This window comes from Sapajus apella, unplaced genomic scaffold (genome assembly GCF_009761245.1).
Source record: "Sapajus apella isolate SASKATOON/1434 unplaced genomic scaffold, GSC_monkey_1.0 scaffold67, whole genome shotgun sequence".
In the NCBI taxonomy this organism is placed as follows: Eukaryota; Metazoa; Chordata; class Mammalia; order Primates; family Cebidae; genus Sapajus; species Sapajus apella.
The window spans coordinates 6,408,812-6,426,376 of NW_022437007.1; the positions used below are offsets into that span (position 1 = coordinate 6,408,812).

General features: G+C 34.9%; 1 protein-coding gene across 1 annotated transcript in view; it reads right to left on the bottom strand.

Annotated features, from left to right (window-relative positions):
- Positions 1-146: 146 nt before the first annotated feature.
- RXFP1 (relaxin family peptide receptor 1) overlaps positions 147-17,565 on the bottom strand; it is a 155,879-nt gene continuing 138,460 nt past the window's right edge. Inside the window, exons 13-18 of the mRNA XM_032248564.1 lie at positions 14,729-14,800; positions 13,476-13,547; positions 8,321-8,550; positions 6,259-6,669; positions 5,042-5,260; positions 147-1,675 (exon numbers count right to left, since the gene is read on the bottom strand). Of these exons, the coding sequence (XP_032104455.1) occupies positions 1,422-1,675; positions 5,042-5,260; positions 6,259-6,669; positions 8,321-8,550; positions 13,476-13,547; positions 14,729-14,800 (1,258 nt within the window). The 3' untranslated portion in view covers positions 147-1,421. The remainder of the gene's footprint in view (positions 1,676-5,041; positions 5,261-6,258; positions 6,670-8,320; positions 8,551-13,475; positions 13,548-14,728; positions 14,801-17,565) is intronic.

The window sequence follows — 17,565 nt, forward strand, 5'->3', positions numbered from 1 at the left end:
AGTTATATTATTGAATATTATAAGCAGAACTATAGTTTTCTATTGTGTTCTGAGTTATATTGAAATTATACTATGTTCTTCATGTGGAAAACTTACTGAGATTATTCCAAGTAAGCAAGAAAAAACCCAAAGCAATCCATTTTTAATAGATTTAAATTTCCAATAATTTATTTTCAAAATAAATCTATACAATTATATATTCGATAAGAACATTATGGTTTGATTCCAGTATTTTTGTGTTTCACACATTTTTGGTGTATTTGAAACTATCTGAAAACATTTTCTTCTCCTGCTTAAAGTTTTCAAATTATGAAAGCAAAAATTCTAATAACTCAGAGACTAGAGACTAGGTACATGCAGACCTTTCCTTCCTGATATTAAGTTCCTGAATCAGCGCATTCTAGCTCTTTCTCCTTTTAACTGCTTTATTGAGATAGTCTGCATACCATATATTCACTCACCTAAAGTGGGTGAATGCAACCACTGAAGTATGTTCTTAAAACAGCACGGTTTGTTGAAAAGCCTTTTTATATTTATCTTGGCATCCTCGCAGAAAATCAGTTAACTGACAATACGAGGATTTATTTCAGGAGTTTCCACAGGTCTAAATGTTTATCCTCATTCTAGCTTTTCTGATCCACTTCTTTGCGGTACTCACACGCTCCTATTCCAATCCTATGTGATGGTGTTCATTTAAAGCAAAGAGAAAACTGGGCAGGAAGTGACAAAAGAAGCACTGGTTTTGAGTTTCTAGCAAAGCATATTTTTTCATAGTAATAAATATGTTGTATTGGCTCTCAAGTATATGGAGACTTAAGGAGAGATAAGATGGATTCTTAAAACAGAATATATTTTGCAAACAGTCAGACATTTTCTATGATGCAATTACACTGAGTATTCCAAAACTTTAAACCTTTATTTAAAAGTGCCTATGATTATTGCTGATGCACATGACAGGCAAAGCTCTACTTTAAAGTAGGAACTGCAGATGGACTTTGTATAGTCTCCTGTAATTAAATACAATGTACAGATTGAAAAGGTTCTGCATTGTCTACTTCCAGGAATGTATTGCAATGCTATGCACATAGTAGTGGGTACTCAATAAATGCATGTTAGAAAAAATGAATGAATGTTACTGAAGTAGATTTCTCTTAATTTCTTAAGCAAAATATGTACATATATATAAATTATTGTTATAATTACTTCCCTTTGTAATAGCATTAGTCATTTTTATTTTTCCTCATGTCCTTGTAAACTAATTTATCTTAGTCATTATTATAAATTACTAATTTTGTGGTATTCAATTCATACCAGTAAATCCCTCATGAAGCACCCCCCACAGTATTCTCTGTGAAGAAATGAGTTTCAGAGTCAGTCATGAATAGGAACTCAGCCTAGTTGATTGAGAAATCTGCGACATTTCACAGGGGTCTTGTGAAAACGGCCGGCTTCATTAACTCAGGTGGCATTTCCTGCAGTGGCCACATTTCCACCCAGATGAACGATGGAGCATATGTTTTCTGAACTTTGCTGTCCCTAGACTTTCTTCGTCTGTAGTTATACCAAAACTGATGAATCATTTCCTTGAATGGCCTTGTGGTCAGAGTATAGAGAATTGGGTTCAAAGCACTGTTGATGGGCAGAATAAAAATCACTACCCAAGAGGTTATGGTACCTAGAAAAGAAAAATGAAATAGCTTTAGTGTTTACAGATGTTTATAAGATATAAAAACCCAACTTCCTTGTTTTTTTCATCCCAACCCGTTTTTGAGTTTTAATTTTTTTTCTTTGATGTCACATAATTAAATACCAAGTCTATTTTTGTTTTCAGATATCTTTCCAGAGTGCCAGTGTGTGAAGGGAATTCTAGTGCTGAAAAAGAAGGGAATTCTTTTCTCAGTGGCTCTTCTTGAATATCAACCAAAATATTCCTTTAGGTAGAAATATTTTTCACAAAGTGATTACATATTATGAATATATTTTTGGAAATACCATATTGTTTAGCATTTAAGTCATAAGTTTAAGTGTCTAATAATTAAAACACTTGAAAAGTATTTTAATAAAGTGTATAGTATTTGTCAGAATATTCTTCAATACATTTCTTTTCTGCCATTTGATTTTAAAACTAAGTGTGCATTTTTTGGGCTTTATGACCAGATATTTATTTCTGTAAAAGTACCTTTGGCTAAGCTCATCTTAAAAATCATGCTAGTATATATACTAATACCAAAATACTCTGCTTTTTATTATAATTTAATTGATGCTGTCATCATTCTTTGTTTTTTGTTTTTGTTTTTGAGACAGGGCTGGGGTGCAGTGGTGTGAACATGGCTTACTGCAGTCTTGGCCTCCTGGGCCCAAGTGTACCTCAGCTTCTTGAATAGCTGGGACCAAAGGCATGTGCCACCATGCCTGGCTAATTTTTATTTTTTGAAGAGTTGGGGTCTCAGGGTCTCCCTATGTTGTCCAGCTGGTCTCAAGCTCCGGGGTTCAAGCAGTCCTCTCACCTCGGCCTTCTTTTTGTTGTTCATAAAATGTAAGATACGATCACCATCATCCATGGTATAGAACACAATTAAAATTATGTATTAATACATACAACATTTTTTTCTTTTTTTTCCTGAGCAGAGCCTCACTCTATTGCCCAGGTTATAGTGCAGTGGTGGTGTGATCTCCACTTACTGCAGCCTCTGCCTCCCAGGTTCAAGCATTCTCATGCTTCAGCCTCCTGAGTAGCTGGGACTACAAGTGCATGCCATCACGCCCAGCTACATTTTGTATTTTTTAGTAGAGATGGGGTTTCACCATGTTTGCGCCTGGCAGGTCTTACACTCCTGACCTCAAGTGATCCACCCACCTCAGCCTCCCAAAGTGCTGGGATTTCAGGCATGATCCACTGGCCCCCCCCTACATACAAATTTTTAAAATGTGAATATAAACTGCATTATACATATGTATATATTTATATTTTTAATAGGATATATGCACTTTTCATTTTTCATTGTACTAAAATATGCATAACATAAAAATTTACCATGTAAGCATTTTTAAGCAGACAGCTCAGTGGCATTAAGTACATTCACATCGTACCATAACCACCAGCTATCTCCAGAATGATTTCATCTCCCAAACTGAAGCTCTATGCCTAATAAACAATCACTCTCCATTTCCCCTTCCCTCAACCCGTAGAAAAACACCATTCTATGTTCTATGAATCTGACTATACCAGGAACATCATGTAAGTGAAATAAAATATTTGTCCTTTTGTGTCTAACTTACTTCACTTAGCATAATATCTTCACGGTTCATCTATATTGCAGCATTTGTCAGAATTTCCTTGCTTTATAAGACTGAATACTAATCCACTGTGTGTATGTACCACAGTTTGTTTATCTATTTACCAATCTGTGGACATTTGTGTTGCTTCTGCCTTTTGGCTAGTATGAATAATGTTGCTATGAACATGGGCGTACAAATATCTGTTTGAGTCCCTGCTTTCAGTTGTTTTGTTTTTTTTCTTAGAAGGAGAATTTCCACATTGTATGGTAACTCTACATTTAAATGTTTGAAGAACTGCCATATTTTCTTGCATAGCAGCTATACCATTTTGTTTTCTTACCAGCAATTCACAAGGGTTCCAATTTTTCCACATCTTTACCAACACTTGTCTTTTTTGTATGTGTGTTTTTTAAAAATAGTAGTCATCCTAATGGATGTAATGCACATTGTTTATTTTTTCTTTCTTATTTTTATTTATTTATTTTTTCGAGACAGGATCTTGCCCTGTCACTCAGGCTGAGTGCAGTGGTGCAATCATGGCTCACTGCAACTTTGAACTCCTGGGCTCAAGTGATCCTCCCACATCTACCTCCCAAAGTGCTAGATTACAGGCATGAGCCACCACGCCAACCTACATGATTTTTAAATGCCAAGAATGTTTGCTTCTATTATCTCTGACAATCTGCCATGTTGTTCTCTAAATTGCATACATTATAGGAAGAAAATTTTCTTATACTCTGAAAAAAATGCAGTAATTATTTGAGAATTGTTTCAGCCTGTTTTCCTTTCTAGTCATCTTAAGCCTGTAATTATCAGAATTTCAACACTGTGTGTAATTTATTTTGGTCACTCTTTGCTCCTTTGTTCCAATAGTAATTGTGTTATTAGGCATTTATGGAAAAAAAAAACAATTCTTCCCTAGTACATATTATATTGAGGTATTATAGGTATCGAGCTATTATATACCTATAATATTACCTCTTATATACTATTATATACCTATAATAGCTCAATACCTTTATAGGTATTGAGCTATAATATATATTATACCTATAATATACCTATAATATATATAATATCTATAATATACCTCTTATATACTATTATATATTATACTATAATATATATTATACCTATAATATACCTATAATATATATAATACCTATAATATAGCCCTTATATACTATTATATATTATACTATAATATATATTATACCTATAATATACCTATAATATATATTATACCTATAATATACCTCTTATATATGATTATAGACCTATAATAGCTCAATACCTATATAGGTATTGAGCTCTGCCAATAGTCAGAGCCAAAAGTACCTATAACTCTGACTTACAATTTTCTTCTTTTTTTTTTTTTTTGGCTCCGTTACCAGGCTGGAGTGCAGTGGCATGATCTCGGCTCACTGCAACCTCCACCTCCTGGATTCAAGTGATTCTTGTGCCTCAGTCTCCTGAGTAGCTGGAACTACAGCAGTGTACCACCATGCCCCGCTAATTTTTGTATTTGTAGTAGAGATGGTGTTTCTCCACGTTGGCTAGGCTGGTCTCAAACTCCTGACTTCCAGTGATTCGCCCGCCTTGGCCTCCCAGAGTACCGGGATTACAAGAATGAGCCACTGTGCCCAGCTCTGATGTACAATTCTTTAAATTGTTTAGTGTTAAGAATTTTAATTGTCTTCCTTAAAAGAATACTGCACAAACAGATTTATTATTTCTTTAAGGAGAGAAAAAAATATTGTACCTGGTATTTCTACCTGAAGCAGTGAAAGAAATTTCAGAACAAAAACGGGTATCCAGCATAATGCATCAGTAAACACTATAAAGAAAAACCGTTTGGCAAGGATCATCTCTTTTTTAACTTGATTCCGTATTTCAGTTGCTGTTATGGTACTTTGATGAACACTGTAAAACATGCTTGCATAGGAAAAAATTATGATGATAAATGCGGCCAAATTAATACCTATTTGGAATACAAACAGTATTATTAATGCATAGGAACATTTTTCAAAACAAGCATAAATAAAACATATCCTTAGGTGTTATTACTAAAAATACGAAGACTATAATGTGTGGTTTTTTTTTTTCTTCATAAAGAAGAACTAAAGTCCACAAAAATCATGAATTGTTTTAGGATGAACTTTTGTGGAAGTAATGAAGAATGACAAAATGTTTAATTTTAAAATGAGATATTGAAATGAAATTACAATAATTCAATAAATATCTTGGGTTTTTAAGCTCTCTAGTATTAGTGACGTTTTGTTTTTAATTTTTTTAGAGATAGGTTCTTGCTGTGTTGCTGACTGAAGTGTAGTGGTACAATCATAGCTCACTGTAGCCTCAAACTCCTGGGCTCAAGCAATCCTCCTGCCTCAGCCTCCCAAGTAGCTGGGACTGCAGATGCATGCCATCACACCAGTTAATTTAAAAAAAATGTAGAGATGGAGTCTTGCTATGTTGCCCAGGTTGGTCTCAAACTCCTGGCCTCAAGTGATCCTCCCACCTTGGCCTCTCAAAGGACCTAGATTATAGGCATGATCCATTGTGTGCCTGGCCTAGTGATTTTTTTTTTTTTTTTTCAAATTCAGTTACTTTTTGCTGTACTCAGAATATTTTTACATTGCTGATTTAGAACGGTTGTATGTATACCTGTAAGCCAAAGATGTTTGTGGCTACAAACATAAATTTGAAAAGATAGTAAATACCATTGTCTTCATATTATAAAGCAAAGAGCCAAAATATATGTTGCCTAGCATGTTTAGGGTGAATACATGAAATACAGGTGTTTGGTGACTTTTATGAATCTGTGTCAAGTTGGAATTTATATAATAAGAGTAAAATTTGGGGAGAAAAATCCTTGCTGGGGATTCTGATAGAATTGACCCTCATTCTTACTAACAAAAACTGGTTGCAAGATTTGAAATAAAAACATGTGAACATTCATTTCTTATAGTTTCTTACCAAGAAAAATCGCCACTGAATAAATCTGGCCTCCAATACTTTCTGTATGTTCCGAATGCAGAGGGAAGCATACTCCATTGGTGCCATAGTAGTTTTTGAAAAATTCCTTATTGCTCAGTGGAATGAAAGCCACTATAAACCCAATAATCCAAATGAGAATCAGAACTGTAATTGTTCTGGATTTTCCAGGTCTCAAACATCTAAAAGGATAGACAATGCAGATGTATTTTTCCAATGTCAGAAATGTTAACAGTAAAACTGATACTTCTGTGGACAGAATGGCCAAAGATCCTACAAGCTGACAATGAGTACTCTCCATCCACAGCTGCGCATGCTTATTGTATTCTCCACGAAACTTTAGGTCAAAGCCTCCGATCACGAATAAATATATTCCCATTAAGCAGTCGGCACCTAGAGGAGTCATAGTTTCACAAATTTAGAGAAATAAATAGGTACCATTAAATCATCAATAAGCCATAATACTTTTAATGCTAGAAAATATAGCCAACTTTCTTCTATCTTAGAAAAAGGGAATTTTTATTCTCCTAAGAATCCATTTACAGTTTGGGATCTATTCATAGACTTTCTTTGGTAACCACTCTCACAGCACTCTCTAGAGTTAATTATGCAATCATTTCTTCATTTTCTTTAAAGTGCAAATCTTTAAGAGCAGAGATCTTGTCTATTGTATTCTCTGTTCTAGACCCATCAGGTAGAAGTGTTGAATAAATGAACAAAATGCAATCATGTTGAGCATTCAATTAGGGACCTAGATGAGGATGGCATTATTTGGTTCAGTTCTTCCACTGAAATTCTCCCAACTCAACAAGCTCAGGGCATCATATAAAATCTCAGAGAAAGTAATTCACAAGTTCCTGTGATAGAGTAAAGACTGAATTTTGAAGCCTATAATTTAAGAGATATGAATAATTATGAACTGCTTTGCAGTCAGTATAGTTTTAAGGGGCTTAAATTACTTACCAGAGTTGGTCTAAGCAAAGCTGTTCTCTCAATTTTTATATCTTTTTCTGTCTCTTTTTAGGCTCTCCAATCCCAGGAATTAGCTCTCTTACACTACTTGCCATATTTCTTTTTAAGCAAATGTTACATATCAGAAATTGGGTGAGATTTTTGGACTGCGCAAGCATTCACACAAAATCCCTAAAATCATATCACTGTATAAATCATAAGGCTGACCCTAAGCCTTTAACACTGAAGTTGTAGTCTAGGCTTCACCAGAGAAACTGAACTTACTAAAATTTTGTAGTTAGCAATATTAAACAACTTCTGAGTTCTGTTTCTTACATAGCTTGCAGTTAAAAAAAAAAAAAAACAATTAGGCATTAGGCTTTGAATAAGGATGGGGACTGTACTTGCAGGCAGCACACAGACAAAAGTAGAACCTCGTGTAGATTGATGCTTTGCTTGCTTAAGGGATCATGGATAAATTTTAGGTCACTTGACCTAGACTACAAACATCCTGAGGACTGATCTCTTCCTTACTTTTCTTTGCGGTATTCATTTAATATAATACTCTTGTCATGACATTGCAACAACTTTTTAAAAAAATGAATACTCCCCAAAAACATTTTCTTATTTACATATCTTAGAGTGGAAAAAACTTCTAGTAGCTCAGAGATCAGGAAAACATGTAGCTGTTACGTCAATATCTGTGAACTGGACACACAAATAAAAAAGTAAGTACAGGTGTGTATATAAAATTATGACCATAGAAGGTTGCAATTTTATTTGTAGTAAAAGATTTTAGATGTTTCAAAAAAATATTGTGTCTTTGGAGCCACTGTATGAGAGACAACTAATAAATGAGAGCTTCATTAATTCATGTAAGGTGATTAAATTTCCTAGTTTAAAAGAACATATTTTTTTTTCTTATTGCTAAAGTAATTCTATTTGCTTTGTAGAAAATGTGAAACCAGCATATAAGCAAAAAGTAGAAAAATGTAAAATTCCATAATTCTACGACTCACGCAACTTATTTTCTAATAATAATGCTTTTGTATATTTCAAAACTACAATTCCCCTTGAACCAGGAAATACTCACAGCAGAGAGAAATGATTGACATGGCATGCAGCTTGTTCTCAGACCTGATATAAAGTCGCATGCAAATTACAAAAATGTTTCCAAAGCAGGTAACTGCAGATACAACCCAGACAAATACTCTCTGAATAATGCTTGCCAAGAGATTCTCTAGAGATGAAATTCCATCAGTGTTTGGTTTACAGCTGCGAACATGTGGTGCATACCCACAGTACTGGAATTTCTTAAAATATCTGGTATACAAAGAGAAGGTAAAATAAGATTTTCCATTTAAGTCAGTGTCATCATACATTCATATTTACTTCCTACATTTTATCGGTAGAAAGAAAATGTCTTAAGATGAAACTGAGAGGACTAAAACATTAGGGATTCTGAAACTTTCAACTTACATCTAATTATCATTAGCTTGTTTTCACTGCTAAAGAATGTGTGGTTGAGTGTAGCAAATAGGCCTAATAAATATAACAAGTGTTAGACATGTCTTAGAATACAAATTGTTAATGTGATCAACAGAATGAATCCCTCCAGAGAAACCTTTACTGTACTTTCAATGTTTAGTATATGTAAATGCAGTTACACAGCTCCTATTGTTGTTGTAAGTGATTGCTTTTTAACCCTCAGGGGAACACTTAAGTGTTTTCTCTTCTGTGCTTCAGTGGCTTTTTTGTTATTAAAGTTACGATGTTATTTCAACACCAAAAAAACAAAAACAGAAAAGAAAACTAAAGAAAAAAATCTGATTAAAAAATAGGCAAATGATCTGAATAGATATTTCTCAAAAGAAGACATACAAATGGACAACCCATATTTGAAAAAATGTTCAACATTACTAATGATCAAGGAAATGCAAATCAGAACCACAATGAGATATCTTACTCCAGTGTTGGATGGATGGCTATTATCAAAATGACCAAAAAGTAACAAATGCTAGTCTGGTGAGAATCTGGAGAAAAGGGAACTCATTGACAGGAATGTAAATTAGCATAGGCACTATGGAGAATAGTATAGGGGTTCCTCAGAAAACTACAAAGAGAACTAGCGTATGATCCAGCAGTCCCACACCTGGGAATCTATTCAAAGAAAAAAGATCATATCAAAAAGATATCTGCATCCCCATGTTTATTGCAGCACTGTACAGGCGCTAAAAAGAAAGTATTTAGGCAGTTAGTGAGGATAAGAGAGTCCTCGGTAAGCTTTCCCTTTTAATAAAAGCAGCTCCCAAATAATTTCTACCAAAGAGCAGCCTGAAAAATCAAGCTGCAGACATAGAAAAGCAAGTTAGAAGCTTGCACAGGTAAGTGCTGGCAACTGTGCCAATAGGAAAAGACTACCTAGGTGCCAAGCATGTTCAACATGGAGGCTCCATCTTCCCTTTCCTTTGTCAACCATGAGTACAGTAAAGAAGCAGGCAACACGGTGGCACCCAGATAGAGAACCATCTACATAATAAAAGATTAGGGTGGGGCAGTCAGCTTCTTCCCATACTATGCAAATAACACACTTGGTCCAACCAATCTTTTGGGCCCTATGTAAATCAAACACCTCCTCAAGCTAGCGTATAAACAACACCGCCCCCACCACCCCTGTACATTTCACCACAGAACTGGAACACGTTTTCAGGAGTCCCTATCTCTCTGCAGGAGAGAGAGCTTTTCTCTTTCTCTCGCTTATTAAACCGCCCCTCTTAATCTCACTCCTTGTGTGTCCATGTCCTTAGTTTTCTTTGAGTGAGGTAAGGAGCCTTGGGTATTACCGCAAACAATGCTTCTTAAGCACTATTCACAATAGCCAAGATATGGAGTCAACCTAGGTGTTGATGAACAGATGAATGGATAAAAAAAATGTGGTAGATATACACAGTGGAATATTCAGCTATAAAAAAAGAATGAAATTCTGTCATTGAGGCAACAAGGAGAGGGCAACAAGGAGAGAAATGGAGGACATTGCATTAAGCGAAATAAGCCAGGAATAATGTTGAATACCTCATGTTCTCACTCATATATGGAAGCTAAAAAAAGTTGATCGTACAGAAGTAAAAGTAGAACAGAGGATACTACAGACTGGGGAAGGTAAGGAGAAGGAAGACACAGAGAGAGATTTGTTAAACAATTCAAAATTATGACTAGAAAGGAGATTAAGTTCTCATGTTGTATACCATGGTAGGATGTCTATTAATGATGGTTTCAAATAGTTAAAAGTAGGATATTGAATGTTCTAAACACAAAGAAATGATAAATGTTTGAGATGATGGATATGCTAATTATCCTTTATCTTGATGTGATCACTGGACAGTGTATGTACCAAAACATGTATGTACCCCATGAAGATGTGCAATTATTATTTGTCAATTGATAAAAAATAACAAAATAATATTAAATATTTTAAACATGGAAGTGCCACAGTAAAAGAAAAAAAAAGAAGTTATGTTATTTGTAACTACTTGCTAACATGCCTATCTCTCACATTAGATTTTGGTACATAATAAAGTGTTCAATAAATATTTGTTGAGTGTCTTCTTTCATTAATAGGGAGACTTCCGTTATTGATAAATATACCATGTGGATAATTAATAATTATGACTGTGTTACCACCAATACCAACAGCTTTTATTGAGTATTTCCTAGGTATTGGAAAAAAATTCTCAAATGAATTCCGTGAGGTAGGTATTAGCATCATTATAGGAGGAGATGAATTTTCAATGGAGGTAAGTTATTTGCTAGGAAATGTTCTACTAAACATGCAAACTGAGCTTCAAATTAACTCTATTTGTCTATAAAGCCATGTGATTTGGCAAAAAATAGAAATGGTCTTTAGAGTATAAAGAACTAAAGTAAGAAAAGATAAAAACTTGATTACAATTTGTCCTATCAAGTTCAAGGTCAATTGCTGATATTTCTATTCATTTATATCCATGTATTCTGTAAACCATGAAGGACAGGAGAGCAGAACATGAGGAAGGAAGGAGTGTTGACTGCTATTTTACTTTGCTTTATGTGTCTTAGGCTGAAGTTTTGCTTCTATCAACAAATTATAGTAACTGTTGGCTACTTTGGCTGCCCAGCACTCAATCACTCTTCTGATAATAGTGCTCTGACTTCATTTGAGAGAATTACTTCTCCCTTTCTGAGAACTTATGGTGGGACCTTCACTGGAGGCAATCCTTAGCCCCGAGTAGATAAGTGCCCTGGGAACGATCAAGTAGATTCTCTCTCCCGGAACTCTGAATCTGATTGAATGGCATTTGGATGGATATTTCCAGTGACTATAAACTATTCCTCAGATTTTGTGTTATGCCATTTTCTTCCAATAAATTCTGCTCTGTTTAATTTAATCAGGTTGCTTTATGTCGTACACAAGAAAGGAATCTTTTATTAAGCAATCTTCCTGAGATTCAAAAACAGGGTTCTGTGTCAGATTTAAAATGCAAGCAAGATTACTGAGTTAATGGTAGCTGACGACATTTTCTAAATTACTGAAGATTAATTTCCATGGCATGGATCATTCTAATAACTGCTATAAAATTACATTCAATTAAAAAAATGCTTCTAAAGCAGGCAATCACAAGTACAACCAGACATATTCTTTGAATTAAAGATTTTTCAAAGTTTACCATTTCATCCATGCACACTTGCTCCAATCATGCCGTGACACGGGGAAATTGAGAAAGATTTCTTCCTAACTTCCTTTGTTTGGAGCAATGATTTTATTTATAATTATTTTATATTGCTTATGTAAATTCTTTCCTCTTCATCTGGTAGCTCTTGTACCCTGTGCTAGAGCTTGGATATTTGTCTACTCCAAATCTCATGTCAAAAGTTGATTCCCAGTGTTGGCGATGGGGCCTAGTAGGAGGTGTTTGGGTCATGGGGTAGATCCTTTATGAATGGCTTACTACTCCTTCCTGCAGTAATAAGTGAGTTCTCCTTCTATTATTTCACATGAGATCCAATTGTTAAAAAGAGCAGGCACCTCCTCTTCTCTCTCTGTCTCTCTCTCTCACCATTTGATACACCTTCTCCCTCTTGGTCTTCTGCCATGATTAAAAGCTTTCCTGATGACTTCACCAAAATTAGATGCTGGTGCTATGCTTTTCTTACAACTTGCAGAACAGTAAGCCAGAATCAACTTTTTGTTTTAAACTATCCAGCCTCAGATATTCCTTTATAGCAATGCAAAATGGAATAATCCAGCATATATACAAATTACCAGCTCATTAGGCAAACGTCAGTATCTGTGAGCAGTTATTAGAACTGAGGAGAACTTCTTACAAGACTAAGTGAATTCCCCTCACACTCAGGTTTCCTGAGATTCAAAAAGTCTCCTATGAGAGTCTACCAGACTGTGGAAAACTAAAATAATCTTGTCCAATATCAAAGGTTTAAGAGGTAGTTATTGTTTAAACATGTCTCAGTCCACTTGGCTGCTGTAACAAAAATACCATAGACTGAGTGGCTTAAACAATGAATGTTTATTTCTCACAGTTCTGGAGGCTGGGAGGACCAAGATCAAGGTGCAAGCAGATTTAGTGTCTGATGGGGGACCACACGTTTTATAGATGGCCATCTTCTCTCTCTGTCTTCACAAGGTGGAGGGGCAAGAGTGGTCTCCAGAGTCTCTTATCTCTTTTATGAGACAGAGATTTTGCTTTGTTCTCTAGGCTGAAGTGCAATGGCAGGATCTCAGCTCACTGCAACCTCTGTCTCCTGGTCTCAAGCAATTCTCCTGCCTCAGCCTCCTGAGTAGCTGAAATAACCACCATGATGGCTAATTTCTGTATTTTTAGTAGAGACAAGGTTTCACCATGTTGGCCAGCCTGGTCTTGAACTCTTGACCTCAGGTGATCCACCCGCCTCGGCCTCCCAAAGTGCTGGGATTACAGCCATGAGCCATCGCCCCTGGCCCAGAGTCTCTTTTCTGAGGGGACTAATCCCACTCATGAAGGTTCTGCCCTCATGACCTAGTCACCTCCCAAAGACCCTACCTCCTTGTACCATTACATTGGGGTTAGGATTTTAGTATATAAATTTTAGAGGAACACAAACATTCAGTTTATAGCAGCAAGTTAGTAGAAAATATTAATAGATTGGATGCATTATCATAATACACATGGAAACAAAGATTAAAATCATGGTGAAAAACAATAAAGATATCTACTTACATGTGAGAGAGATTCATAAGAGGTCTAAACATCCTTTGTTGGATATTTGAAATTTCAATCCCTTCTAGGCTGCTAAAAATATCAAATTAATAATCAATCAAAAGAACATGTGTTATACATGGTAAAATAAATTGAGTTTTTTGTGAAGGACAATTTAATAAAATGCTTTTAGTTAACACTTATTCTGAACAAAATAATTGTACTCAGCTCACCCACTTCCCCGAAACCTCCTCCTTCTGACTGTGTTATTTGTACACATATTATCTTCTCTATTTGAGTTTTTTTAGATCCTCACAGATTATGGCACAATGCTTTGTGCATTTTAACTACTGAATAAATATGTGTGGAATAAATGCACAGGCATTGTATTTTGGACAGTATTATAATAGCAGAGATGTTTTACATCCTTGAAAATTTACTAGCAGTTTTTAATTAATAATTTTTTTCTGATAAAATGTCATTTTACTGAGGGAACAGTTGAATTAAATAAACTGAAGCTTATCTCTTTTTTTTTTTTTTTTGAGACAGGGTCTTCGTCTGTGCCAAGGCTGGAGTGTGGTGGTGTGAACGTGGCTTACTGCAGCCTCACCCTCCCAGCTCAAGCAATGTTCCCACCTCAGCCTCCCAAGTAATTGGGACCGCAGGTGCATGTCATCACACTCAACTAATTTGCTTATTTTAATTTTGTTTGTAGAGCCAGGGTCTCCCTATGTTGCTCAGGCTAGTCTTGTACTCCTGATCTCAAGCAATCCTCCTGCCCTGGACTCCCAAAGTGCTATGATTACAGGTGTGAGCCACTGTGCTCAGCCCTGAAGTTTATCTTTTAAGGCAATTCTTAGACTCTAATAAAATTTTTGTCTGTTTTTGTTTGCATGGTATAAGTAAGGATTTATATAATCTAGAATATTCCATCTTGGGGTAAAAATGCTTATAATAAATTATTGAATACCCAGTGTTAAGAGAGTAATGAATACACACAGATACCTTTGAAGGGTCAAAGCAAACAAATCAACATAAGCTCCTAGTGACTTATAGAAAAATATAAAACAATTCATCATCATTTAATTTTTAATTTACAAATATATAAGATAAAGCTAATCATTGTTTATAGTCCAGTAAGCACTCATATGTTTTTGTAGAGCTAATGTCCTAGAAATAAAGCTTATGATTGGAAAGAAATATGTAAAAATATACCTTGTTAGTATTTAAAAAGCAATTTTATCATAAAACTATTCCCCTTTGTGAATACTTACAGAGACTTGAGTTTGACAAGATAATCAAATTGATTTGCTTGAATTTTCTGGATTGGATTATAGGAAAGATTCCTGTTTAAAAAAAAAAAAAAGCAGCAATAGGTCATTTCCAAAAACTGTATGGGTAAATGGAGTGATTCTCTTTATTTTGGGTTACTTTTAAATGTTTATGAATAAAAGTATAGTATAACTCATAAAGGATCAAAGACTTAAATTGTAAAACTATAAAATGACTAGAGGAAAACATAAGGGGAAGCCCCAGGACATTAGCTTGGGTGATGATTTTTTTTGGATATTGCCCCAAAAATATAGGCAACAAAAGTGAAATAGGTGAATGGGATTACATAAAACTAAAAAGCCTCTGCATGGCCAAGGAAACAATCAACAGAGTGAAGAGACAACCTGTGTGATGGGGACAATATTTGCAAATCTTATGTCTGCTAAGGGGTTCATATCCAAAATATGTAAGGAACTCAAACAACTCAGTAAGATAACAAGTAAGCTGGTTAAAAATTAGGGAAAGGGCTTGAATCGACATTTTTCAAAAGATGACATATAAATGACTAACAGGTATATGAAAAAATGTTCAACATTTTTAATCATCAGAGAAATGCAAACTGAAACCACAATGAAATATTACCTCACACCTTTTAGAGTGATTTTTATCAAAATGATGAAAGATAGCAAGTGCTGAGGGCGATTTGAAGAAAAGGCTGCCCTTGCATACTGGCAGTGGGAATATAAATTAGTACAGCCGTTATGGAAAATAGTATGAGGCTTCCTCAAAAATTAAAAATTGAACTACTACATGATCCAGAAATTCCACTACTGAATATATATCCAAAAAACCAAAATCAGTATATTAAAGAGATTTCTGTGTTCCCATGCTCACGGCAGCATTATTCGTAATAGCCAAGGTATGGATCCCAGCTAAATGTCCATCGAAGGATGGCTAAATAAAGAAAATGTATACATACACAACAGAATATTATTCAGCCTTAAAAAAACCTGAAAATCCTATTATTTGCAACAACATGAGTGAATCTGGAGGACATTATGCTACGTGAAATAAGTCAGGCATAGAAGGACAATTACCGTGTGATCTCATTATATGTGGAATCTAAAAAAGTTGAACTCATAGAAGTAGAGAATAGAATGTGGTTACCAGAGGGAGATGAGGAAGGACTGAGATATATTGGTCAAAAGGTACAAAATTTCAGTTAGAAAGGGGGAATAAGTTCAAGATATCTATTGTGCAACACACTGACTACAGCTAATAACAATGTACTGTATTCTTGAAAATCATTAAGAGAGCAGCTGTTAAATGTTCTCACCACAAAAATAAGTTTGTGAGATGATGCATATGTTAATTAGTCCAATTTAGCCATTCCATAATGTATACATATTTCAAAACATCATGCTGTACTAATAAATATATATAATTTTTATTTGTCAGTGAAATAAAGACATAACAATAGCACTGGCCTCACAGGGTTGATTGTACATTTAAGTGAATTCGTTAAGATAAAACACTTAGAACAGTGCTCAGCTTGTGGTAAACACTCTGTGATTATGATAGTAATAGAGTGAGAGCTAATAAGACATGGGCATGAAGGTAGCACTGTCAAGAAAGGGAACCCAACAGAGAAGTGGTAGGGCACCCAGAAAGAGCCACACCTACTTTATATTTTGCATAGAATCAGACGTGATTTAAGTAACATGAAATAAAATAATCTCATTTAGTCAAAATGTGAATTAATGGAATCATATGTCATATCTTTTACAATAAATCTTAAAAGTGACGTATTGTACTAGTGATTTGTGGAACATGAAATGAAAAGTAGACTTGAAAGGGAATTTATTTTTATATATTTTTTAGAGATGGGGACTTGCTATGTCGCTCAAGCTGTACTCAAACTCCTGGGCTCAAGGGATCCTCCTGCCTCAGCTTCTCGAGTCACTGGGGCTACAGTCACCTGCCTTCTTAAAGAGAATTGAAAGCTAAATTTAACTGGAAAAAATTTCAGAATCTTTGAAAAACAACACCTTGAAACAAGAATCATTGATTAAAGGAAACTTCTCAGGAAAATTTCTTTTTTTAAAAATATTTAGGTTGGGTGTGGTGGCTCATGCCTGTAATCCCAGCATTTTGGGAGGCCCAGGTGGGAGAAAAGCTTAAGCCTAGGAGTTCAATACGAGCACGCTGGGCAACATAATAAGACTCCCACCTCTACAAAAACTAAATTAGAAATAAACAAAAATATTTACTGAAGGTTAGGCCATAAGTTAAAGGGGGATAGAAGGAACTGCTTGGGGAGCCTCGGTTACAGAAAGAAGGAAAGAGCTAAAGAATGGCAATGACAGATGGGTTGTATAAAAAAAAATGAAGCAGACTCAGCAAACTAGAAATAAAAAGAAACTATCTCACGTAACAAAGGATGTTTATGAAAACCCACACTCAATGGTAAAAGGCCAAAAGCTTTTCTCCAAGAGCAGTAACAAGACAAGGAGGCCTGCTTTTACCTCTTCCATTCAACATAATGTTGAAAGTCCTCATCAGAACAATTAGGCAAGAAAACTAAATAAAAGGCAGGTATCCAAATTTTAAAACAAGAAAAAAAAAATCTCTATTTACAGATGATGTAATCTTATAAGTAGAATATTCTAAAGATTAAACAAAAAAGAAGTCTGCTTGAACTAATAAATTCATCAACATTGCTGGATACACAATTAACACACAAAAATCAGTTGTGTCTATATATACAATGAAGAGTCACAAAAGAAAATTAGGAAAATAATTCCATTTACAATAGCATCAAAAGAATAATATATTTAAA